Genomic DNA, 25,182 nt, shown 5'->3' on the forward strand with positions numbered 1-25,182 from the left:
AAGCAGCAGAGACAACTCACAACATGAACAACGAATTTGGCCCAGGAACGGCTAATGAACGCACAGTGTAGTGTTGTTCAAGGAATTTTGCAAAGGAGATGAGAGCCTTGAAGATGAGGAGCGCAGCGGCCGGCCATCGGAAGTTGACAACGACCAGTTAAGAGTAATCGTCGAAATTGATCCTCTTGTAACTACACGAGAAGTTGCTGAAGAACTCAAGGTTGACCATTCTATCATTGGGCGTGTGAAGCACGTTGGAAAGGTGAAAATGCTCAATAAGTGGGTACCTCATGTGCTGACCGAAAATAAAAAAAATCATTGTTTTGAAGTGTCATCTTCTCTTCTTGTATGAAACAACAAACGATTTCTTGATTGGATTGTTGATGTGCGATGAAAAGTGGATTTTGTATGACCAATAACCAGCTCAGTGGTTGGACCAAGAAGCAGCTCCAAAGGACTTCCCAAAGCCAAACTTGCACCAAAAAAAGGTCATCATCACTGTTTGGTGGTCTGCTGCCGGTCTGATCCACTACAGCTTTCTGAATCCCGGCGAAACCATTACATCTGAGAAGTATGCCCAGCAAATCAATGACATGTACCATAAACTGCAACACCTGCAGCTGGCATTGGTTAATAGAAAGGACCAAATTCTTCTTCATGACAACACCCAACCGCTTGTTGCACAACCAATGCTTCAAAAGTTGAATGAATTGGGCTACAAAGTTTTGCCTCATTCACCGTATTCACCTGACATCTCACCAACTGACTACCACTTCTTCAAGCATCTCGACAGCTTTTTGCAGGGAAAATGTTTCCACAACCAGCAGGATGCAGAATGCTTTCCAAGAGTTTGTTGAATCCCGAAGCATGGATTTTTACACTATAGGAATAAACAAACTTATTTCTCATTGGCAATAATGTGTTGATTGTAATGGTTCCTATTTCAGTTAATAAAGATGTGTTTGAGCCTAGTTATAATGAATTAAAATTCACAGTCCAAAACCGCAATTACTTTTGCACCAACCTAATAGAGTATGTTATGTATCCATCATAAATGAAGCAGTGTGGCCTTTTTTCTAAAGCAAAAGCAAAAAAAAAGGCCAGAGGACCTGGACAGAATAGAGTGCTTACACTGACAGGTGGGCAAGAGAGTCACCCTGCGGGGGCAGCCTCACCCGGAGAGGAAGAGCAGAAGGTACTTCCACGAGACTCAAAACCTCTGACTTGGAGTAGGGTGTGGTGGCTCTAGGTGGGCCGGCAGTCCTGTGGAGGACAACCAGAAAGGCTGAATAAAATACAAAAATCAATGGGAAAGACCCTCCAGAACTGCAAATCCGTACGGACTCAGGGATTGTAATTCCGTAAAGGGCAAACCTCTTTGCAATCAGCTGAGGGTTCATAGTTGCTTTTCCGTGGGGCATTTGCCAGCTCTCAAAAGGCCAGGGGCTGGGAATCTGGGTGCGGCCCAGGTCGCAAGCCTTGCCAAGGGGACAGCAAAGGTGCAGAGCTTTGGTAGGTTGTGAGGCCTCAAGGGACAATGCTGCAGACTGGGTGGCCAGGTCCCACTGGAGGAATCTGCCAAATTCTGGTGCTGTGCAAGATGGCAGGCTGAAGAGCTAGGCGGTAGGATCTCCAAAAGCAGAGCAGAACCCCCCACAGGCTCTTCGTGCTGAGGTTCAGAGACCTGCTGGGCTCTGAAATGAAGGCTTCCTAGAGGCCATGTTAGAGTTAGACAGGGTCTCAACAGAACTACAGCCCAGCCTGGACTCAATCCCACCCAAACTGGAGCGTGTGCACAGGCCCCAGCCCTGTCTGCCTTGTGGGGAAAAGAGGGGATATGCTTTGTGGAAACAACTGCTTTGGGAGCCTCCAGAGTTTTTTAAATGTACAATGCTCAGCACTCAATTAAAAATTACTAGACAAGGCCAGCGAGGTGGCTCACGCCAATACTCTCAGCACTTTGGGAGGCTGAGGTAGGAGGATCATTTGAGGCCAGGAGTTCGAGACCAGCCTGGGCAACATAGGGAGACTTCATCTCTACAAAAAAATTTTATAAAATTAGCCAGGCATGGTGGCATGTGCCTGCCTCAGCTGCTCAGGAGGCTGAGGCAGGAGGATCACTTGAGCCCAGGAGTTTTCAGGTTACAGTGAGCATGATGATGCTACTGCACTCTAGTCTGGGAGACACAGTGAGATCCTGTGTCTTAAAAAAACAAAATTATCAGACATAAGAGACAAGATCTTATGACCACACCAAGAGAAAAAAGCAACAGTAGAGACAAACTCTTTGGTGATATTGAGTTAGCACACAAGGACTTACAATAATTACGATTAATATGCCCGAGAAGATGGAGAAAAGATGGATAAAAGAGACAAAAAAAGGGAGAATTTCTTCAGAGAATTAGATTCTATAAAAAGGAATGAAATAGATATTCTAGATGTAAAGAACATAATATTTTTGATGAGTTCATGGCAATTTGAACACAGGAGAAGACAGGATTAAGGAATAGTAAAACAGGACATTAGAAAATGTGCATACTCAGAAACAGAGAAAAGTAAGAACTGCCGAAACAGAAAGGAGCTTAAGAACCACGGGACCCAGCAGAAAGATGTGGCGTGATTGGAGTGTCACAGGAGAGGAGAGGGAGGTCGCAGAAGCCTTGTCTGAAGAGATGATATCAGAGAAACCTGACGCTGGAAGAAGACAATGGCCCTGCACTCACGAATGTCAGTTCTCTGGGAGGGACCCGCGCCCCAGCTCCGCTGATCCCTAGGCCTCCCCTGGCTCTGGACCGCAGTGTCTTTGAATCTTTAGGAATTAATGTCAGTTCAGAGCGAGTGTCCAGTAGTCCTGAGCGGACTGGTCAGTCATTGCAATAAGTGGCTGCACATCCATTTCCATCAGAGGAACGTGGTGGGAGGATTTGCATTATGCATTTTTGTTAGTGTCAGAAGATCCTCCTCCCCTTCATCCATGGAGCTCTGGGTCTGGGAACTGGTTGAGGAGCAGAGATTTCCTTTGTGATGATTCATGTCACACTTGTGTTTAGTCGACCTAGAGCTTGCTTTCCCCTTTATCCAGATCAAATAAGACTTTCGAAAGCTCATTGTCGTTCCAGCCCTGGGGATACCACAATCCATTAGCCAATGCCAGGATCTTTGTGGGTGAAGCCGTTTGAACACACTTTGGCTGTGCCGCCCATGACTTGGCCCCGTTGAATTCGGGGAGCCTGGGTTGATGGCTCCGGCTCCTGCTGCCGTTCATGGCCTGCGGAGAATAACTTCCACAGAGCTCTTCAAGGATGCTGAGATGAGAGAAGGTTTGATGGGGCTAGAACAGTTGGCCCTGCAAACTCCAGATTCAAAATGAATCAAAATCCCCTTCAGAGAGCGCTGCATGTGGGAAAAGCTGCTGGGGCTACCAGCAGACTGGTGATGGTTAGGGGTTTCAGGGCGAAGAAGAGTGCAGGCAGAGTTAAGGGAGGAGAGCAGGAGAGACAGATCCCAGAAAGCAGGAGCTGCTGCTGCTGCTGGCCCTGGCCAGACCCTGCCGCCCCCAAAGCGTGAGAAAGCTTTTTCCACTTAGCAGTTGAGCATAGATGAGGATCGTGGTCCAGTCCCGTTGGGATGCGTTATGCAATAAAGAGACTGTAAATGCACGATAGTGCCCCTGCAGCCAATGAGAGCAAGACAGAAAGATGTCCGTAAAACTTAGGAAAACCATAACCTAATCTTTCAAAGTGAGCTAAAAGAAATTAAGAAAGTGGTAGTTGCTGTGAAAGAATAACATAACAGAATTGTTAAAAATCTAGAAATAAGATGATGGGAGAAAAGAAAGCTTTGAGAAGAGAGGTGACAGACTGATGAAAGAATTAAAAACTAAAGAAAAATTGTTTCAGAAATGAAGACTACACCAGAAAGAACATAATGGATGATGACTTTAAGAGAAATAAAATGAGGAAAATTTTTAAAATCAAGAGGAAATGAAGACAGAGAAAAAGAACTTGAGAGAAAATGATATGGAAGATAGAAAACAAAGATTCAACATGCATATCATAGAGGTCCCTGAAGGAGAAAACCAAGGCAACTAAATGGAACAAAGATTAAAATGTGTTTTTCAAGAAAACATTGATAAAAGAAAACTTGAAAGTGTATATTAAAAGCATATATCATCTACCCCAGGAAAATTCACCCAAACTGGCCAACACCAAGAAATACTGCAGTAAAAGGATTGGACTTTAAGGAGAAGAAAAATTCCTTTGGCTGTCTGAGCAAAGCAGTTAGGAAAAGACGATCCAGTTTCCTTAGCCATTTGCCAGCGCCGAGGAAAGGAAGTGTGAGCGAGGATTTTGTAGCAGCCAAGTTGATCTTCTGAGAATAAAGGCTGAAGACAGATGGTAATGAACGGGAAGGACTCAGGAAGATTGTTCCTCACTGGAGAGGAAGAAGCCAGAAGTCAGGGTGGGCGTCGGGCATGGGGAGGGTAGTGCTGGCCTTGGGAACATCTCTGCCGGGGAGCAGGGCTCTTCATGTTCTTCCTCAGAACCAGACAGGCTGGGCCTCAGAGACGCACGGCCGCCTTTCTTCACAAGCTTGGTTTGGTACAGGGCCTTGGTGTTTTAGCTGCTACTGGCCAGATATGGTTTTGATTAAAATCCTTGGTCGAGGCTCTGACCCAGACCAGTGCTGTTCGATAGCAATGTAACGCAAGCCAGATCCATAATTTGAAATTTACTTGTAGTCACATTAGAAAAGGAAAAATAAATAGGCGGATTTATTTTTATTAATAATAATATATTTCAATAGCCATATATATTCCCACATTACCAGTTCAATGTGTTACCCCTATGGCAGTGTTATTGGGAGAGGTGTGACGTGCTGTCTCTCGTGCGGAGTGGGAGGTCTGGCGTGGGCGCCACACTCGGCGCGTCTCAGGCAGGAGCAGCCGCGCTCCCAGCACTGGCTGCCGCCTCGGACGGCGCAGCCGAGGCGAGTCCCGTGGGCGGGCAGTGTGTGGGTTTGCAGGGCCCGTGAGGACGTGTTTGCCGGCTCTCCCACCCCGCCCGTGCTTTTAAGTGACTCCCGGGAAAGCTGACCCAGCCAACACCTGAGGAAGCGCGGCTGCCGGCTGTGCCGCAGACTCGAGTGCTGTGCTAGGAGGGACCTGTGGACTCTGCCCCGTGGGGTGGCTGGAGGTGACTGCAGTAGAGAAAGGACAGTGGCCCAGTGGGGGCAACCGCAGCAAGGAAGGAGCGCTTCGGGGACGGTGTGGAGGGCATGATGGGAGGCAAGCTCACATCGCCTGCCGGAGCTCACCCTGCCTGGCGGCCACCTCAGTGCAGCCCCCCCAGGACCGCGAGGCCTGGGTGGGGATCGGATGGAGGGGCTCCTTCCTGCCTAGCCCGGCTTTGTCCCCATGCCCTGTCTTTGTGGCCCCACAGGAGCTGGACGGCCTCTTAGAAATCAACCGCATGACCCATAAGCTGCTGAGCCGGTACCTGACGCTGGACAGCTTTGATGCCATGTTCCGGGAGGCCAACCACAACGTGTCCGCGCCCTACGGGAGGATCACCCTCCACGTCTTCTGGGAGCTCAACTATGACTTCCTGCCCAACTACTGCTACAATGGCTCCACCAACCGGTGAGCATGCCTGCCCCACGGGCGCTCCTGGGTGCCCCTGCTGAGGAGCCTCTGTGCAGGAGGGGCTCAGCGACCCGCTTCCTCAGGCTGCCACCGGCCAGCTGGGTCATTGTCCCCCACCATCTGCTCCCCATTATTTCCCACATGCAGCGTACTCAGGGCCGCTTGGTCTCTTTGTTAGCAGGTGTGGCCCCAGGCCAGCCCTCAGGCAGGCGGTCGTGGCCCCCTGCATATGGAGATGAAGTGACTAGGCCAGGGTGGAAGGTGGGCAGGGGAGCCATGTTCCTACGCAGGGCACCCATGTTCCTACGCAGGGCACCTGCTGTGGCTCAGCACGGAGTCTTGTGGTGCACGTGAGGGCAGCTGCTGGGGCTGCGCCCACTGATTCTGAGTCTGCCTCTGTGGGAGTGGCGGTGGTGACTTTGCTCCTCATGTTTCCACGCTGGGATGTTGGGGCGTGTGAGAGCCACCCTCCCACCCACCTCCCATCCTACTAGTGTGGTGGGTGAAAGGGCTCATACCAGCAGTGCCATGTGGTTCAGCCTCGTACTACAGCCTGAGTCCCGGCACTGCCCTGCCTGGGCCTCCGCACACCCGGCCTGTCTGGGTGAGGTTCGTGATCTCTGTGCGCTGAGCTTGGTTCCTGCACGGTGTCTGCACGTGCCAGGGACGTGTGTCTGCATGCGTGTTGCACACCAGGCCTTCCCACCGACACCAACAGCCCAGAGGGTGAAGGGGGCTCCAAACAAGTGCCTGGCCTACTGAGCCCCCCAGAGGTAGAGGAGGAGCGTGTGTGTGTGTGTGTGTGTGTGTGTGTGTGTGTGTGTACGCGCGCGCGCACGCGTGTGCATTAGGAGCACTCTTAAAAGTAAGTGCGTTTGCTTTGCTACTGGATCTTAACAGCTCACTGTGTATGGGCCGAATTGCTGCTGACTTTCAGGCCCAGAGTTTTGTGCCGTGAGAGATGGGAGAGCCGAGCTCCAGCAGCTGAGGAGAGAAGGGGCTGTCCTGTGGCCTGATGTTGCTGCCTGGTCTGTTCAGGGTGCTGGGGCTGTGGATGTCATCTGCCAGGCAGCTCTTCTGACGGCCGGGCGGCTAATGCCTTTCCTTGGGCAGGGGAGTCCGGGACGCAGCCTTGGGCTCCAGGCTGCGGACGGAGGGGCCCAGGTTGGCTTCCGCAGCTCAGGTGGCCTCCTGGGACTGGCTGGCCGTGGTCCACAGAAACTAGACTTTAAAGACTGTCATCCTTATCTAACTTATCTTTAAGATATCTGTTTGTCTGAATTAATTGAAAAAATATTTTTATTACACCAATAATGACTCGTAATTGTAGAAAAATTAGAAATCATAGATACATAGATGACGACAAAATTAGTGAAAGCCCCAGAGGTTTCCCTTATAAAAATGTATCTGTCTTCTAGAGTTCTTGCCATGCAGTGAAATACACGTACGCTTCTTGTGTTCTGCAAAAATTAGGTTATCGGGCATGCTGGTGCGCACACGTTCTCTTTGCTCGTGTTCCGTCAAGAGGGTAGTTCTGTGCTAGCAGGGACACATGCTCGCCTGGGCTACTTTCTGGAAACACCTTCGCGTCATGCCCAGTGTTCGCAGGATCCTCTTTGTTTAGGTTGGTGGTGATAGTTCCCGAGAAACAGAAGAATGACTCATGTGAGAGCCACCTGCACGGGTGAACTGCCACAGCGTGATGTTCCTGATGTCAGTGACAACTTCTCGGAAAATTAGGCAGAAAAACAACCTGTGCTACTCTCTGAGGGTGTCTGGTCACATAGTGTCGACTGCCTTTCTCTCTGTCAGGTGAAGAAGGGACTTACCCCAACCGTGCTCTTCTCTGCACGTCCGTGGATCATCCAGGGGTCCACAGCCACGGGGGCCTTAGTAAGGGCTACTTCATGGCGTGGCGGCTCCTGCCTGAATTCCCTCCCAGCACCCACGAGCTGGTGTCTGCACCAGGCGCCTTCCTCCCAAGGTGTTGCCTGATGCCATGTGAGGCCGTGGGCATTGCATGGAGCTGTCATGTCATGTGGCAGGGTGGACACCATCCAGCCCGTAATGCTGTGTCATTACTTCACTCTCATTTCTCATGGTGACTGTGCTCACGTGTGTTCTCCAGAAGGGATGACAAGCCTGTCTCTGGAGGCATCAGGGACACATGCCTTTTGTTTGTGAAAGCAAACATGAGAGAGAGCGCCCCCTGCAGCCCTGCTGTGCCGTGCTGCCGGTCGCCGCAGCTCAATCCAGCTGTCCGAGCACCATGTGGGTGTGGGACTCCTCCGGCTGGCCTGGTGCAAGTGGCTCCAGTACCTGAACATGGAAAACAACCTTGACGACAAAGGTGGCTGGTGCGCTAGAGCTGTGTGTGGTCACCAGCTGGGCAGCTGGCACCCTCCTTCGTCCCCAGCAGTGGAGACACAGCTGTGTGTATCATTAGTGGAGGAAGCTGCGAAGGGTTTCTTCTCCCCATTTCTTTCAGGGGCAGGTTGCAGGCCCCTGGTGTGACTCGGGCTTTGCTGGAGACAGAGCCACACATCGTGCTCTGCTCGCAGGAAGCCTCTCGACAGCTTTGCTGCCCTCCCTGCAGTCCCAGCGAGGCACTGCCGACTGTTCTCGGTGGGGCCTCCACCACCAGATGCCAGAGGCACCTCCCTGTGGCCCAGTTGTGACACTCTCCAGACAGTGCCAGGGTCTCCCCGGTTGAGAGCCCTGCCCACGGTGAGGCGAGGTGTGGAGGAGGACGCCATGCCGCCCTGCCCTGCCCTGCCACACTGGAATTAGCTGCCCAGGACAATCCCTCGGCCCGCCCCTCCTGCCGCTCCTCTGCTCAGCACACGGTTCCCTGGGGCTTGTCGCTCACCTCTTTATGGGGCATCAGGCAGCACTTGGTCCTTCATCCTGAGTCTGCACTTACATCACAGCCACAGGGAGGGACAGCAAGGCACTTCTTCTGTGATTGTGTGTTTCCCCACAACCCCAGGAGGTGTGGGGAATGCTCCTGTTCGCAGACTGGCACGATGCACCTGGTGGCTGCTCTAGGGCCTCATGTAGTTGAGGTTTATTTATTATTTGCTCATTTGTTTATTATCAGCAGGGACTCAGAGATTCTAACTCACGGTCATAATCTGTTACTATCATTAGTTGACTTTTGAGGCTCAGATCAGCCCAGTTGGGGCAGGGGCGCCTTCAGGTGGGGTTCTGTCTCCTTTGGCCTGTCGCCATCGTTCTTTCGGCAATGCACTAACTTCTGCACCACGAGATGTTCCAGGCCCGTCTTGCATTCTTCCCCTTGATCTTTGGCAGCTGTCATTTCTCCAAGGATTTTCTTTAGAGGACGATGATATTTAAGAACTAAGTCTGGGCACAGGTATGCTCGTTGCCACTGGGTTTGTCACTGTTTCTAGACCCTGTTGGTGGTCAGAGCTAGGAAATACTTGCACTGTACTGGATTGGTTTCCTGGGGCAGGCGTAGCAAAGCACCACACACTGGGTGGCTTCAAACAACAGAAGTTTATTCTCTGACAGTTCTGGAGGCCAGAAGTCTGAGATCAAGGTGTCAGCAGGCCATGCCCCCTTTGAGGCTCTGGGTACATCCTTTCTTGCCTCTTCCTAGCACCTGGTGGTAGACATGAGCCCCTGGTGTTGCCTGGCTTTCAGCTGCGTCACTCTAGTTTCTGTCTCTATCTTCGCTCGATGTTCTCCCTGTGTGTCTGACACTGTGTCTCTTCTCTTCTTGTGAGGACACCAGTCATATTGGATTAAGGGCCTATCCTACTACTCCAGTGTGACCTCATCTTAACGAATTACAGCTGCAATGACCCTATTTCCACATAAATTCACATTCTGAGGTACCAGGGGTGAGGAATTCAGTGTATCTTTTTTGGAGACACAGTTCAACCATAGCGTGTGTGTGTGTATGTGTATTTCTGTATTGCTATTTGTATGTTAAAACCATGAGTTCATACTATCTCCAGTTCAGGTTCATCACTGCAGAGTTCATTCTAGTCTTCTCTCTTTCCATTTTTCCAACTTTCTTAGGCACTGAGAATCCTTGTTTCATTATTATTAATATATTTATTCATTTGCTAAATTGTTTACAATTTTCTCATTGTCTAGAAAACACAAAAAGTAGTTTCAGAATTGCTCGTCCTTACCACTGTGAAACATAAAGCTACCAACTGCAGTTCAGTATTTGTTTTCAGCTTTTTGTCTTTAGACTTAGAGTATATAGTCAAAATATTGTGTTTAAAAGTTATTGAGATGATAGAGTAACAGGGTCTGTACTTACTCTCTCTTGAACAAATGAAAAACTGGACAAAATAGATGAATCAACGTTGCACATTGTACAACATTACACAAAGGAATCAAATGAGATGAGCCCTGTGATCTCCCTGGCTTTCTGCATGGAATTACTTTCTGGACCAAGTACAGAGGCAGTCCAAGTACAACTTAGAGGTCTTTTGTAGTAGAGGAAACAGACTGGAATTTGGGGAAGCTGAGACGACTGGAATTTGCAGGGTAGAGTACGGGAGAGGAAGGAGCTTCGCAGAAAAACAGCTCCTGACACCAACATAGACCATAGGTGCCCCTCAGTTGTACCTGTGCAGACAGCTGTAAGCTGAGTAATTCCCAGAGCTCACAGAGGGCCAGGAGTCATATGGGTTCCGACCAGCAAGAGTGGAGAAACCCCACTGAACACCCAGGCATGCAATAGAGGTGCCAGAAGGGTCTTGCCATAGTAGCAGGGCTAAACCAGCTCTAGGGTATCGAATATTTCACCTACCCCTAGATGTGCCAAAAACAAATCGTGAAAGGATCCATCTGATTCACAAGTAACTGAATTGCCTGCCCCCACCCCAACCTCAGTACTCTAAAAAGACAGTAATAAAGTCAAGACACTCAACAATATGACATTACCATGCCCAGCACCCAATCAAGAATTACTAGATATTCCAGAAACAGGGAAATGTGACCCATAACCAGGAGAAAAATCAATCAGTAGAAAACAGAAATGACAGCGATGATGGAATTAGCAGACAAGGATGTTCAGACAGCAATTGTAAGTATGCTCCAGGAGTCAAAGGAAAACCAACACAATGCAGAGATGAAGGGATGTTACATAAAAGAACAAAATGAATTAAAGCGGAAAAATGCAGTATCTGAAATGAAAATTTCACTTGGGCTGAATGTCAGATTAAACTTCGCAAAAGTTCAGTGAATTTGAAATTATAACAATGGAAAATATCTGAACTGAAGTACAGAGAGGAAAAAAGATGAAAATAATGAGAGGAGCCTCTGAACTGCGGGACAGTATCAGGTGTTCTGATATGCTTGTAATTGGAACCCTAGTAAGAGATTACGGATGGGCAGAAAAGAATATTTGAAAATTAATGGCCTAAAATTTCCAAATGTGATGAAAACTGTAAACCTATGTATATAAGAAGCTCAGTGAACTTCAAGCAGGATAAACACAAAGGAAGGTCACTCCTGGGCCCAGCACTGATCAGGGTCATAATAAAGTGAAAACTGAGTCTCAATTTAGCTGAGAAGTGTGGAGTGGGGACTTAGTATGTTGGTGCCGAACCTTAGTTTTCCCATTAGAGGACTGCAATGAGCTTGCCAAACTGGAAAGTCTGAGGGCACAGCCCTCCCACAAGACTGCTTTCACTGCAGACATCAGCCACAAATTTGGGGTCCCCAGGGCCACCCTCACTTCTGACCAGCTGGCTACAAATTCAGGGACTGCCCTCCTCCAGCCCCACAGGTGGAAGACTCCCAGCGCTCACTGAGCACACTGTTTCTTACCATTACAGTTAATTGTAGCAAAAGGATACACACTGGAAGGATGCCCAGGGTGCAGTCTGGGAGGGCGCCACACGCACAGCTTCCCCTGTCCTCAGGGACATGTCTCTCTCCCAGCATCAAGGTTAGACAATGCTTGAAGAGCACTGCCAGCCTGGGGCTCCCTTGAGCTTTGGTGTCCAGAGTTTTTACTGGGGCTTCGTTACATAGGCAGGATTGACTGAATCATTGGCCGTGTGACTGAGCTCAGCCTCCAGCCCCTCCCCACTGAGTTCACCAGGCTGACAGCCGCAGCCCTGTAGTCACAGGGGTGGTATAAACTCAGGTGTGGTCCCATGGCCCCTTCATAAATAACAGAGTCACTCTTGTCATGCAGAAATTCCAAGGGTTTAGAGGGTGCCTCCCTGCTGGGCGCGGTGGCTCACACCTGTAATCCTAGCACTCTGGGAGGCCAAGGTGAGTGGATCATTTGAGCCCAGGAGTTCGAGACCAGCCTGAGCAAGAGCGAGACCCCGTCTCTACTAAAAATAGCAAGAAATTGGCCAAACAACTAAAAATAGAAAAAATTAGTTGGGCAAGGTGGCATGTGCCTGTCGTCTCAGCTATCTGGGAGGCTGAGGCAGGAGGATCGCTTGAGCCCAGGAGTTTGAGGTTGCTGTGAGCTAGGCTGATGTCATGGCACTCTAGCCCAGGCAAGAGAGTGAGACTCTTGTCTCAAAAAACAAAATAAAAAATAAACAAATAAAAAAAAATAGAGGGTGCCTCCCAGAACGGGGGTCAAAGGCTAGCCAAATCCTTCTGCCCAGGAATCAGTAAGTATCTAAATTTGATAAACCAAGAAAAAGTTGTAGAAGTGTATTGTTGAGAAATATAGAATATATGTATTGTATACATGTATATTGATTAAAATTTTTAATAACATGAGTAACTACATTACTTTGAAAGTTTTATATTTCACCTATATTATAGACAAAATAATTAAGGCCTGCTTTTAAAATTTAAAAGGCATTTTAAACATTCTTACTTTGGGAAAACATATTGTGCTCTAAGCAGACATAGGAAAAACTTGTCAGGTAAGTATGTGTCTCACCTTGGTACTTGGCTCCCTTCAGTTGATTTCTGCTCTGATTTTCAATTTGCTGTCTTTTCCTGCCCCCGTCCCTGTCAGAGGTGGACGGAGGCCGACCTATGGGTGCAGCGTTGCAGGTGTGATGCTCTCAGGGGCGTCCCACAGTGTGAGCAGTGCCCAGGAGCCTCTGGGGAATGGGGTTCCCTCTTCTGAGCATCACCCTGACATTGGTGCCTCCTGATGGAATGCCCTTCCTGGAGCGGGTGTGTGAACGTAGGTGCGCGCACATGCAGACTCCCAGATATAACACGTTTTCATACCCAGACACAGACGCGTATACATAGGCAGATGTATACACACGAATAGACAAGCAGTGACAGACACGTGCAGACAGACACACACCCCTCCAACACCGAGGGTTGTGGGATGCCAGGGATACTAGTTGATTGACAGCACAGTGCTTTTGAAGAAAGCACACACGAGGAGGGAGACGTGCGAATTTCTGCTGGGGCACTAATCCAGGTGGTTTGGAGGCCCGCAGTTGACGGGTGCGGCAGCAGCGCTGCGGTGGTGGGAGCGGGCCCAGTGGCTGCGCTTCTGCCCCGAGCGTCCTGTCTGCATCAGTGCTTCTGCCGTGTGTGCTGCTAGCTCCCCGCAGACGTTCACGTTCTGTGTGACAGCAGTGTTTGGACAAATGCATCGTTTTTTATTTCCTAAAGTGCAATTATGAGTTGATCGAGTTCTTAGAGTTAAATAATTAGCAGATCCAGGTGTTTTTGTTTATCACGATTCTTTGCAAAAGTTTTATGTGTTTACATGAATGCTTCCAATTTAAAAGTGTTAGCCATGTTTGATGTTTCTGCTTGAAAACTTAAGCATTTGATTTTAAATGGCCCCTAATCCATTATCAAGACACAGTCTCCAGACTAGGCAAGTATGGTCATAAATACTTCAATTTGTTCCCCCTTGACACCCCCGACCAGTGATCTGAGTAACTGGGACGTCACCGTTCCCTGGGCAGGCTAGGGTCCCCACTGTCATTGCAGTGTCTGTGGGTGCAGCAAAGCCCAGTTGTTACCAGTTATCCACGGCTTGGGTTGGGCTTGAGATGGTTCTGGTACCGACAGACCAGACTCCTTCCCTGAGTGTGGAGACTCTGTTTACAGGTTGAAGGATAACAGGTGTTCCCGCTGTGGCTCTTGAGCTTTGGGTACATTTATCATATTTCAGAGAATTTATATCTAATTCATTCTATGCTTTTTGATTTGTTAGAATTTCCCTATTTGATGATTATATCATTGACTGGGAGGAAGCTTTAATAGATGGGTCATGGAAAAGTTCTGAATTTTAAAGAAATACCATTAAATTTGGTTTTCTTCTTTTTAAAAACCTTTCTTGTTTAGGTTTGTTCGGACAGTATTGCCATTTTCTCAGGAATTTCAAAGAGACAAGCAGCCTAATGCGCAACCCCAGTATTTGCATGGATCCAAGGTAGGTTCTCTTGTGTTTGTGTGTTATGATTTTTAAGTTCATAGTGAAGCACATTTTTTAAGTTTAATTTAAATTAGTTTAGTTGCAATGACTTAAATGTATCCTGCCATGTATAAAATGTTATTTTTTTCCTTCCATTCCATTATCATCTTCCTGAAAAGTAGCAGTAATTTAAAACAGAAACTAATCAACCAACCCCCAAAAGCCTGTCTCTAGAACTAGCTTGTGGGTAACTCTGGCCTCGTGGCAGGGGTCTGGCCAGGTCTGGCTTCATCCTGGCTCTAAAATAAATGAGATCATTGGGAGATGTGAAAGTTGTAAAACACCGAGGCAAGAAAGTGTGTGGAAGAGGCTCAAGCACATTCCTGAGGTGGGCCCAGGACAGCTGTCCAGGAGCAATGCCAGGGCAGGTGCTGAGGGGCCAGGTGGGCGCAGAGGAGACCTGACAGCTGGCAGGAGAAAAGCTGGTGAGCGACATCCCAGAACGCTGCTGCGTCTGAGCTCTGTGTGGATAGGACGAACGTCCACGCGAGGAAAGGATGGATTGACAAGTCTGAGTGTCATTAAGGGTTAGTGTCTCAATATTTCAAGCACTCTTGTGATTCAATAAGGAAAAGATAAACACCCTGTAGCAAAAAACAAGACAGATGAAATGAGCAGACACTCTGCAAACACATAGTAAAAAATAAAAGTAGATATCCGGCCTCCGCAGTGGCTGTCTGAAATAATAACAGGTGAGAATTATCTTGCCCATAACAGGAGTAGGTTAAAGCACGCAGCTGCTTCCTGAAGGATGACACTGCCGTCCTTGCTGCTGGCGGGAGTGTCCTGGACCCACAATCCTGGGGGCAGGCCACCAGCACTCAGCAGCATGTCAGTGTCCTCACTGGTGGGGAGCTGAACGCTTAAGGAAGTGAGTGAGACAAGTGCAAAGCGAGCGAGGTGTCTCAGGGCGACCGTAGGACGTCGTCGATCCACGACGGGGAGGACCTGAGCCCTGCTGCCCCATGAAGCCTGCACCTGGCACTGGGCACTTCAGGGCACCAGCTGGGTCGGAGGAGTGGAAAAGATGTTTCTAACACATTGCTTTCTGGCCCTCTGTTCTTCAGAGAGCTTCTCCTTTCGGTGCCCTTGGTGCCTGCCTTCCTCTCCCTGCAGGCAGTGGCTTGATCTTGGCCGAGATGGGGGCGTTTGCACCTTAGAACAGGGCAGACATCCCAGTCAGGGCACTGGTTTTGTGGAGTGACAGATATCGGCACACACTGCCCATGCCCTCCACCCTTCGGTGAGAGGGAGTGGCAGGCTGCGGGTGGTCTTTTCATTGTGACCAGAGTGTCCCTGAAGAGGGGGCCTCTTTTCAATGTGTATGAACTGTGGGCAGGGATGTGACGAAGGAGGCGTGAGACTCCTCTTGGGGAAATGGGGCTTGGGTGGGGTGAGGGTGACCCTGCAAAGATTATGGTCTTGAAAAATTATGTTCTCTTTAGTTTTCTAGAGGTTGATTTATTTTTTAGCAACTCTACGATGGCAATTAAAAATATAATACACTTAAGCTACTCCATAAGGTTGCTGATGTTTGAAGGTAGTGGGTTCTTTTATAAATTTGAGATTGCAGGCTGGCAAGGGACAGCCTTGCCTCGCTGTGGGGGCAGGGACAGAGAAGTGTTGGGGCTGGGAGCCTTGCCGACACATGGTCCCAGGGATGCCTGGGGGACGCTGGGACAGTGACATTGTCCATTCCCGAGACCGGCCTCTCAAAGATGTGCTGCCTCTCAAACCCTCCTCCATCCTATGGCACTACCCAGAGCCCATAGGATGTGAGTGGCTTTGTGTCGTCCTGGGCTTCCTGCGCCTGCGTTGACGCCTCCAGGAGACTGTTGGACAGGTAGCCAGGTGCCAGGAACGCAGCGACCCAGCCACACCTGGGCAGGGTGTGCGGTACAGCTGCTGGGGCGCTGCTCCTCACCTGAAACCCTGTGGGTGGCTGGAGGACTCAGCTCCACCCCACCCAACACCTAAGTCACACGGTGCTAGGGAGGGTTGAAGAAGGATCGAGGCTGACTTTTATTACATAAGGTTGAAGAAGGATTGAGGCTGACTTTTATGACATAATGTTATATGCAAATCAAAAGGATATTCTTAAAAAGGATTAGAATAAGTGCTCTGCTGCCTCCTTTCTGGAAGTCAAATGTAGTGTTTTACTCTGTTAGAACTAAATTAACTTCTGTGCAGTTTTACAAGATAGGACTAGAAAGTTTGGCGAGTAAGATAAAAATTTCTTGGGTCTCTGTGAACTGAAAGATTTGCTATGGGCTCGGCTTGACGCTGAAATTTTTAATCCCTCTTTGAGGCGTGACCACAAAATAAGTTTCTGTTACGCACCGATGATGAGAGAATAGTTTGTGCGGAGGAGGAGCCAGGCCATGAGGCTCTTCCCCCCGTGCCTGCGCCCTTTCCCCGCCACCCAAGTCTGGTGAGGGTGACTGCAGGAGCCAGGGGCTGGGTCGACCATCTGCTGGCATTGGGCTGTGCGGATGGCACGCAGGGGAGAAGACCTATGCAGGTGGTTTTTGCGATCCCAGGACAGCACTGCCGTGTCCGTTCTTATGGTCCAAAGTGCATCTGTGCGTCCATCACGGTGTTAAAGGCCCTTGAGACACGTTTTTATTCCCCAGGAATGCAGGGAGGTGACCTTTTGTCTGCTTCCAGTAAGACACAGACGTGAGCCTGCAGTGCCAGGAGTTACGGGCCCAAGTTTGTCACTTACAGATTTTAGCCTCAGTTTCAGAAATCATTTGTGTGATTTTTATTCTTACAACCTAAACCAGTGATTTTTGTTATTAATAGATTGTTTGGAACTTTTTTTTTTTTTTTTTGAGACAGAGTCTTACTCTGTTGCCCAGGCTAGAGTGCCGTGGCGTCAGCCTACCTCACAGCAACCTCAAACTCCTGGGCTCAAGCGATCCTCCTGCCTCAGCCTCCTGGGTAGCTGGGACTACAGGCATGCGCCACCATGGCCAGCTAATTTTTTCTATGTATATTTTTAGTTGTCTGGCTAATTTCTTTCTATTTTTAGTAGAGACGGGATCTCGCTCTTGCTCAGGCTGGTCTCGAACTCCTGAGCTCAAACGATCCACCCGCCTCGGCCTCCCAGAGTGCTAGGATTACAGGCATGAGCCACCGTGCCCAGCCAGTTTGGAACTTTTATACATGTGACACTGACATTGACTGCTCATCTTATGCATATTATATGACACTTTTCTAAGAATCCTCCTTGCCCCCCAAAAAGGCCAAATGCCAAAACAGGATGTCAGAGTTGTGTGTTCAAAACGGCCTTTCTACTTGTGAGCACTCATGCACGTCAGATGCCGTTTGTTCTACTGCAGTGTCATTTATCGTGTTTGTGTCTGTGTGATTACGGAATACACTGGAACCTAGTTCAAAAAACTGATTAGTTCTTTCTTGATGAACAGTGAACGAGGGCTAGTGTCTTGCAGGAATAAAACTGATGAAGTTGAGTGACCTATTTATGAGAATGTTATTTTTTTGGTTCTTTGTCTCAAAAAAAAAAAAAAAAAGTCTTGCTCTGTTTCCCATGCTAGAGTGCCGTGGCATCATCATAGCTCGCAGCAACCTCAAACTTCTGGGCTCAAGCGATCCTTCTGCCTCAGCCTCCCAAGTAGCTGGGACTATAGGCGCTTGCCACCACACCTGGCTATTTTTTTTGCTATTTTTAGTAGCGATAGAGTCTTTCTCATTCTTGCTCAGGCTGATCTCGAAATCCTCAGCTCAAGCAATACTCCTTTCTTGGCCTCCCAGAGTGCTAGGATTCCATGCTTGAGCCACCGCACCCAGCCTATCTTTTTCGTTCTTGGTAACGTCACCACTTAGGGAATGCCTGCTTTCAGTAAAACACTCTCTTGAGCACATTCCCGGAATTCTTTTTCCTGTAAAATAAGTAAGCTTGTCCCCGATTCATTAAGGAAGACAGAGTGTCGTAAAAGTTAGAGAACCCAAGTTGCACGGCTGGTGAGTCCAGAGCTGGCTCTGTCAGGGTGGCCGCCCCCGCCCCCACCCCCAGCTGTCAGACAAGGCTGGGTCTCTGCCTGAGACACCGGCAGCAGAGTCTTTCCCAACCTGAGCTGTGCGGCCGGGCGTGCAGAGCGCTTCCTCTGCCAAGTTTAAGTGCTTGACAGTGTGGTATTTGTAACCTCCCCCTCCTGAGTAGTTAGGTCACATCTGTTGTTTGTTACTCTGGCTGTGCTGTCGCCGGGATGTGTCATCTTTGGGGTGCGCCTGGTCCACAGGGCAGCCGGGCAGCAGGCCAGCACCACGTGCTTGCTGAGTGACGTCTCCTCTCACAGCTGCGCCTGAGCCAGTCAGGGCAGCTCTGGGAATGAATTTCCTCGCCTGTAACACGAGCTCGTTAGATTTCACTGATGATTTTCATGTTTTTCTTTTCAAGCATTGAACCTATTCTCAAGCAAAAATCTTACACTAAATTCCAGCATTGAAAGCCACAGTGGTGGAGCTTGGAGGAGGGAGGGGGTGTCAGAGCCAATGACCTATATATGGTTAAGGTCTGATGGGGTCGTGGGTCTTGGGTAGGGGACAGGCACCTGGCAGGGTTTCTGTGCTTTAATGTTGTTTGACTTGGTCAGTGGAGTATATTATGATCAGTTTAGACTCAGACTCTCTTTGGGGGGCTCCCATGACCAAACAACAGAGCTTCTATCCTAGAAGCAAAAACCGATATAAGTGAAAGGAAAAGTGAAACACCTCCACAGTTAGAGTTGGGGACTTCAACACTCCTCTCAGTAATTGGTAGAAGGACTACACACAAATCAGCAACAGCAGAGGACTGAATGGCACCATCAGCGAACAGGATCTGAGTGACACGTAGAACGCTCCACCCCCCGAGAGCAGGATACAGACTCTTCAAATGCCGATAGGACATTGACCACCATAGACCATATCCTGGGCCATAAAACAGACCTCAACAAAATTAAAAGAATTGAAATCACGCAGAGGGTGTTCTCTGACCACAGTAAACTCACCCTAGAAATCAGTAACAAAAAGGGGACAAGAAAATCTCCAAACACTTAGAAATTAGCACACTTCTAAATAATTCATGGGGCAAAGAGGAAGTTGCAAGGGAACCTGACCTGAAAGAAGTGCGAATATGTAGCATATCGAAATTTGCTGGTGCAGCTAAGGAAGTGCTGAGAGGGAGATTTATAGCACTGAATGGGGGATCTTCCCATTGTCACATCCTTCGATGAGCTTAGGGGTGTCCTTCTGCAGGAACCACCCTGACCACCTTTCTCGCCCTTCCATCCTGTGGGGACTGCTCTCCCAGCTCCTGGTGCGCCCTGTGCATCCCTGAGAAGGCAGCTCCCACTGTTCCGTCAGGTCTGTCCTTGGGCATCTCCCCTGGGAGGCAGGGTGACACTCAAAGATGTGTTCATTTTTCACCCAGACCTCAAGATGGCTTCTGTCCAATTGGCAGTTCAACAAATGTTGAAACACCAAATGGTTTTGTTTTCCATTTTAGCAAGTTTGCTTTTCGTAACAGGTTGAACAGGTTTCATGACCCTAATCCCAATAAGGGCAGTATATTTTACCAGTAAATTCACTGGATCTCTTCACCGGAAGGTGTGTGTCGTGTGTGTTGCAAGATCTCTTCATGCAGCGATTCTTCATCTGCATGTGTGTGGGGACCATGTCGCAAACCCCATCCCCTGTTCCCCAGGCTCTGAACCTGGCCTACTCCAGCATTTACGGCAGCTACCGGAACTTCGTGGGGCCTCCGCACTTTCAAGTTATCTGCAGGCTGCTGGGCTATCAGGGCATCGCCGTGGTCATGGAGGAGCTGCTGAAGGTCGTCAAGAGCCTGGTGAGTGTCCCAGGGATGCCCCTCATGCGGTGTGAATTCACTGAGGTGGGGCAAGCTTCTCTCTATGTCTGGACTGTCATCCCCTGACAGATGAGTAGGTTCTATTTAGCTTCAGACAATTCAGAGCATATATAGTTAGATACCTCCCCCATCTCTCCACACTCGGGAGAATGGATCTATGTCATTTTAACTGATTCACAGAAAGAGTTTTTAATTACCAAAATATTGCTTTCCTTGTAAAAAAATATAGTTGGCCCTCCAGATCTGTGGGTTCCACATCTACAGATCAAAAATACTTGCTTAAAAAAAATTTTAAAAATAGAACAGTGTATCAGTTATTTATGTAGCATTTATGTTATATTAGGTATTATAAGTCATCTAGAGATGATTTAGAGCATGTGGGAGGATGCGTGTAGGTTATTTGCAGATACGGTGCCCTTTTATATCAGGGATGTGAGCACCCACAGGTTTGGGTATCCATGGGGGGTCCTGGGACAAATTCCCCTCAGGTAATGAGGGAGGACTGTATTGCTTTTTATATAGAGAAGTAGCCCCCCCACCCCACCCCAAAGGACCACCTTGCCCAGACTCACAGGAGGACACGACAGAGGCCGGGCCATCATGCGAGCCTGCTGCCTCCATCGCCTTGCATTCCAGTTGGCAAGTGTCTGGGAGGGAGCAGTTCTTTGAAGACTCCATTTCCGTTTGTGAAATACCAGTTTTTGTAAAACACAGATTTCAGAGAAACGTTTGTGTTGGGGGAAATGGAGGAGAAAGTGTCAGCCATGAGAAGCTACAAGTGTGCGGAGGCTCCAGGGTGTCCGTGGGGGCAGGGCTGCAGGAGGGCTCCGCCACCAGGCGATGGTGTGCCAGCACCTCCCACGCCGCTGCCCCGCAAAGGCTCCTGGCACGTGGAAGCGAGCGCAGCGGTTAATTCCTTTTTGTGAGGCGGGTGGCATTAGGAATGTGAGCAACGGATTCAGATGCACACATGTCTGCTGAGTTAGACTGAGGCCAGGATTGTGTCAGTGCCACCATTTGCCTGGAGGCCTCAGAGTCATCAAGTCTTTGAGGAGGGAAAGATAGGGAGAGTGATGTCACTTGTAGGCTATAAGGGATTTTTTATATGTAATTTCTGTCATTCAGTGAGCAGGAACTTTTACAAATCTTTAATCTTTTTATATTTTAGTAATCTTTCCATAACTGAGCCCATTTCTTTAAGCTTCTTTGTTGCCAAGTACAGATTTTCTAGAGTTCCCCATGTTTTACACACTAGCCGAGAGAAAGCTTGAAGCTGAGTTTGTGGCCAGCGGCTCCAGCAGTCGGTGAGGAGATGGTACAGTCCTGACCCTAATGCAAAGCAGAGGCTGACAGAATTCTGAGACACTGGCAGACCCACAGCACTATAGGTCAGGATCAAAAACTAATTTGAATATAGAAGAGCTTGGTCATTTGGCACAGCCACGACTCAGGACCAACCCAGGCTTTGCCAGGACCCCCAGGTGGGGACTCTGCCCCAACGCACGTGATAACTTGGAAGGTGTGGGGTTACTGGCCTCACCATGGTGGAGCATGAAGGTGACAAGGGCCAGTCTTTACGCTGCACTCGGCCCGTCAGAGGAGCAGAGGCCATCCTGTGAGAACTGTGGCGCTGCGACATTGATGTTGCATCCCGTGGGGAACATGTGGTGCTTGAGCTCTGCCCCTCTTCCTGCCACTCCTTAGGGTCACTTGCCCCTGAAAAGCGGAGTCGTGGTTCAGAACATGAATTTAGTCACGTAAAGACACCTGCTGAAGGCCGCTCTCTCTTTCCACGCCCAGCCAAAGTGATCCTGCAGCCCTGGTCCCTTCACTGACCAGCCACAGCCTCCCGCAGAGTGGAGGCCAGTGGCTGACGCAGCCTGTCTCTCCCGCAGCTGCAAGGCACGATCCTGCAGTACGTGAAGACGCTGATGGAGGTGATGCCCAAGATCTGTCGCCTGCCCCGGCACGAGTATGGCTCTCCTGGTAAGTGCAGGCCCTGGGCTGGGCGTGACTGTGCCCCGCTGCCTGCTCGGAGCTTGTGGTCGTGTCGCTGGAGAGGAGGGAAAGCCCAGCCCTTAGACCACAGTAAAGGAATTCAGGTCAGAGACTGTTGAAAAGGATTAGATTTACCTTTCCCGTGTGGGAGGAGTAGGGATGCCCAAATAGAGCCCAGTTGCTTACGGTAGAAGAAATGAATCTTACCACCAGGAAGTGGATGTGTGGCAGGTATGTTGGGGTCACCGTTTGCAGATGAGGAAGCTGAGGGCCCCATGAGACCATCCAGGGAGGGTCAGGTAGTGAGAGGTGACAGGGTTCTGGGCACTGCCCTCCCCAGCTCTTCTGCAGAAGAATCTCTCCCCAGGCCAGTGTCGAGAGCTCCACTGCCATGTCCTGCTGGGTTTAGGGGGGACTGAGCCTCAGAGAAGGCTATAGAGGGTCCCCTTCTCCCCTCCCTGTCCAGACAGTCCTGTCTGTCCGTCTGGCAGGCTTGCCCTCTGGCTCAGGCTGTCCTGCTTACAGGCCGTGGGGCCCTCGGGCAGATGTGCTGTTGAGGGGCCAGGCTTGCGTGGCTCGTACGCTGGTTGGGGATTATCCAAATAGATTGCTTTAATGATCTCAAAAGGTATTGCTTCATGATAAAATTGGACTATAGGAAACTTTTTCACTAACAAAACCACCTTTTGTCTCTTATCTGGTAATGTTTTCTTGAAAGCTGGACAGTTGCACATTGGCCTTGTCTTGTTAAGTGACTTGATCCCACACACAGGTGACCGATGAGAGACTGTCCTGATGGGCCATCTGGCCGAGCTCCTGGACGCTGCCCGGTGCCCACAGTGTGGCCAGTGTTTGAGGGGACAGTGACCGGTCCCCCTTGGCCGCTGTGAAGGGAAATAACCATCAATGTGGCCCTTGCTTAGGAGAATCTAGTTTTAATTTATTGTCAGAAGGTAGATGAGGAATGTTGGGATAATACAACTAATGCTCATGTCCTGACTAGAGATGGGAATTTTTAGGCCAAGTTGTGTGGGAAAGCCAAGTGTGCAGGTGGCTGCTCTCGGCTCCTCTCCTGCCTGCTTGTTGGGGGCTGGCCAGGGCACGGGTCCGAGCTCACACCATGGTGACAACGAGGTGGGGGAACTGGGCATGACTGTGGTGAGGAAGGTGCGGTCTCAGGTGGCCACACGGGCGGATCCAGTTGGAATGAGGAGTTTGTGGTCTGTGGCGTCTCCAGCTTCGTTCTTCCCAGAGTAGCTTCGGCTCTCCTAGGTCTTCTGTGTGACCACACTTTGGAGTCAGTCTGTCAGTTTTTGACAGGTTAGCAATGAATCTACCGATCAGGTCACGGAGCATCAGCTCTCCAGGGTTTATGCCTTGCACCTTTCTGTGTCTCACTGCCTGACCGGAACATCCATGCGACACCCGTCTTGCTCTGGAGCGTGCAGGCTTCCCCGTTGGGTGTGGCGGCAGCTGTATAGGTTTGCAGATGCCCTGTGTCAGATTAGGTGCTTTCCCTTCTGTGCTGTGAAGAGATAGTGAATTTTACCAATTACCTTCTCTGGCTCCACTGAAGATGATGATGTGGTTTCTGCCCCTTATTCTTGTGACATGGTGACATTCCTATCCTCATAGCCTCTGTAAGGGGCCTGGGGAAGAGGTGTGTGAGCCAAGGCCCAGGACTGCGTGGCCTGGGGACGTCTGTCGGGCCTCCCCCAACCCAGCCTCTTGCTTTTGCCACCACAGGCATCCTGGAGTTCTTCCACCACCAGCTGAAGGACATCGTGGAGTACGCAGAGCTGAAGACGGTGTGCTTCCAGAACCTACGGGAGGTGGGGAATGCCGTCCTCTTCTGCCTGCTCATTGAGCAGAGCCTGGTGAGTGCCCAGCCCAGCCTGCCCCAGGATGCTCCCCCGCAGCGACAGAGGAAGGTTTTTTTTTATTGGGAGTTCTTTAGTGGGGGTCAGGGGCAGTGTTGTAAAGCAGCGGTCCCCAACCTTTTTGGCATCAGGAACCAGGACCAGTTCCATGGAAGACAGTTTTTCCACGGACCGGGGTGGTATGGGGCTGGCAAGTGATGGGGAGCAGCTGTAAATACAGATGAAGCCTGGCTCCCTCGCCCGCCGCTCCCCTCCTGCTGTGTGGTCCCCCTTCCTAAGTTTCATGGAAGACAATTTTTCCATGGACTGGGGCTGTGGGGGGGAAGGTGCTGCAGAGCTCTGGGGACCAGGGTTTGGGGACCACCGTTGTAAAGCACCATTCTTTTTTCATGATTATTGAGACTTTAATTTGAATTTGTTCCCTACAATTGAAAGACAAAAGTATAATGGAGTTAGTTGTTTGAAGAGTGTTTTCCTAGATGAACACTGTGAAAATACTTTATGATCTGATATTTGTGACGTCTGTGCTAACATAGCTGACGGACCTGAAAGGTATAAAGCCTTGCTGCCCAGGAGAACGCTCTGCATCGTGAGGCTGTTAAGCAACTGAAATGTGGCTCCGTGTGACTGAGCAACTGATTTTTAAATTTTACTAAATTTTTTTAACTGATTTAAATTTTTTTTTTTTTTGAGACAGAGTCTCACTGTGTTGCCCGGGCTAGAGTGCCGTGGCGTCCTAGCTCACAGCAACCTCAAACTCCTGGGTTCAAGCGATCCTTCTGTCTCAGCCTCCCGAGTAGCTGGGACTACAGGCATGTGCCACCATGCCCGGCTAATTTTTTCTATATATTTTTAGTTGTCCAATTAATTTCTTTCTATTTTTAGTAGAGACGGGGTCTCACTCTTGCTCAGGCTGGTTTCGAACTCCTGAGCTCAAACAATCCGCCCTCCTCGGCCTCCCAGAGTGCTAGGATTACAGGCGTGAGCCACCGCGCCTGGCCTGATTTAAATTTAAATGCTGCATGTGCCCTGTGGCTGCCGTGGTGGGCAGCACAAGCGGACAGTGTAATGGGGGACACCTAGGAGCCTACCACCACTCAGGACATGGCACAGTGGACACGTTGAGTTGACTGATTGTCCCCCATGGTGTCATTTTGCCTGTTCCTCCGTCCCCTGCACATCCCATCAGCTGATCCTTTGTAACCGCCTGAATGGGAAACCCAGTGTGAAATGGAATCTCTTCTGCCTTTCCCTCATGACCACTGAGGTGGCATCTCCGTGTCTTCATTGGCTCTTATTTTTCTGTCAAATGGGACATTTGGTTCTTTCCCGTTTTTCTATAGCTCATTTATAGAAGTTCATTGTGTGTCCT

General features: G+C 49.5%; 1 protein-coding gene across 1 annotated transcript in view; it reads left to right on the forward strand.

Annotated features, from left to right (window-relative positions):
- CYFIP1 (cytoplasmic FMR1 interacting protein 1) overlaps positions 1–25,182 on the forward strand; it is a 107,399-nt gene that overhangs the window by 72,130 nt on the left and 10,087 nt on the right. Inside the window, 5 exon segments of the mRNA XM_012647968.1 lie at positions 5,442–5,641; positions 13,928–14,015; positions 19,768–19,911; positions 21,828–21,918; positions 23,677–23,807. Of these exon segments, the coding sequence (XP_012503422.1) occupies positions 5,442–5,641; positions 13,928–14,015; positions 19,768–19,911; positions 21,828–21,918; positions 23,677–23,807 (654 nt within the window).

Source organism: Propithecus coquereli, unplaced genomic scaffold, assembly GCF_000956105.1.
Source record: "Propithecus coquereli isolate 6110/MARCELLA unplaced genomic scaffold, Pcoq_1.0 Scaffold28, whole genome shotgun sequence".
Lineage (NCBI taxonomy): Eukaryota > Metazoa > Chordata > Mammalia > Primates > Indriidae > Propithecus > Propithecus coquereli.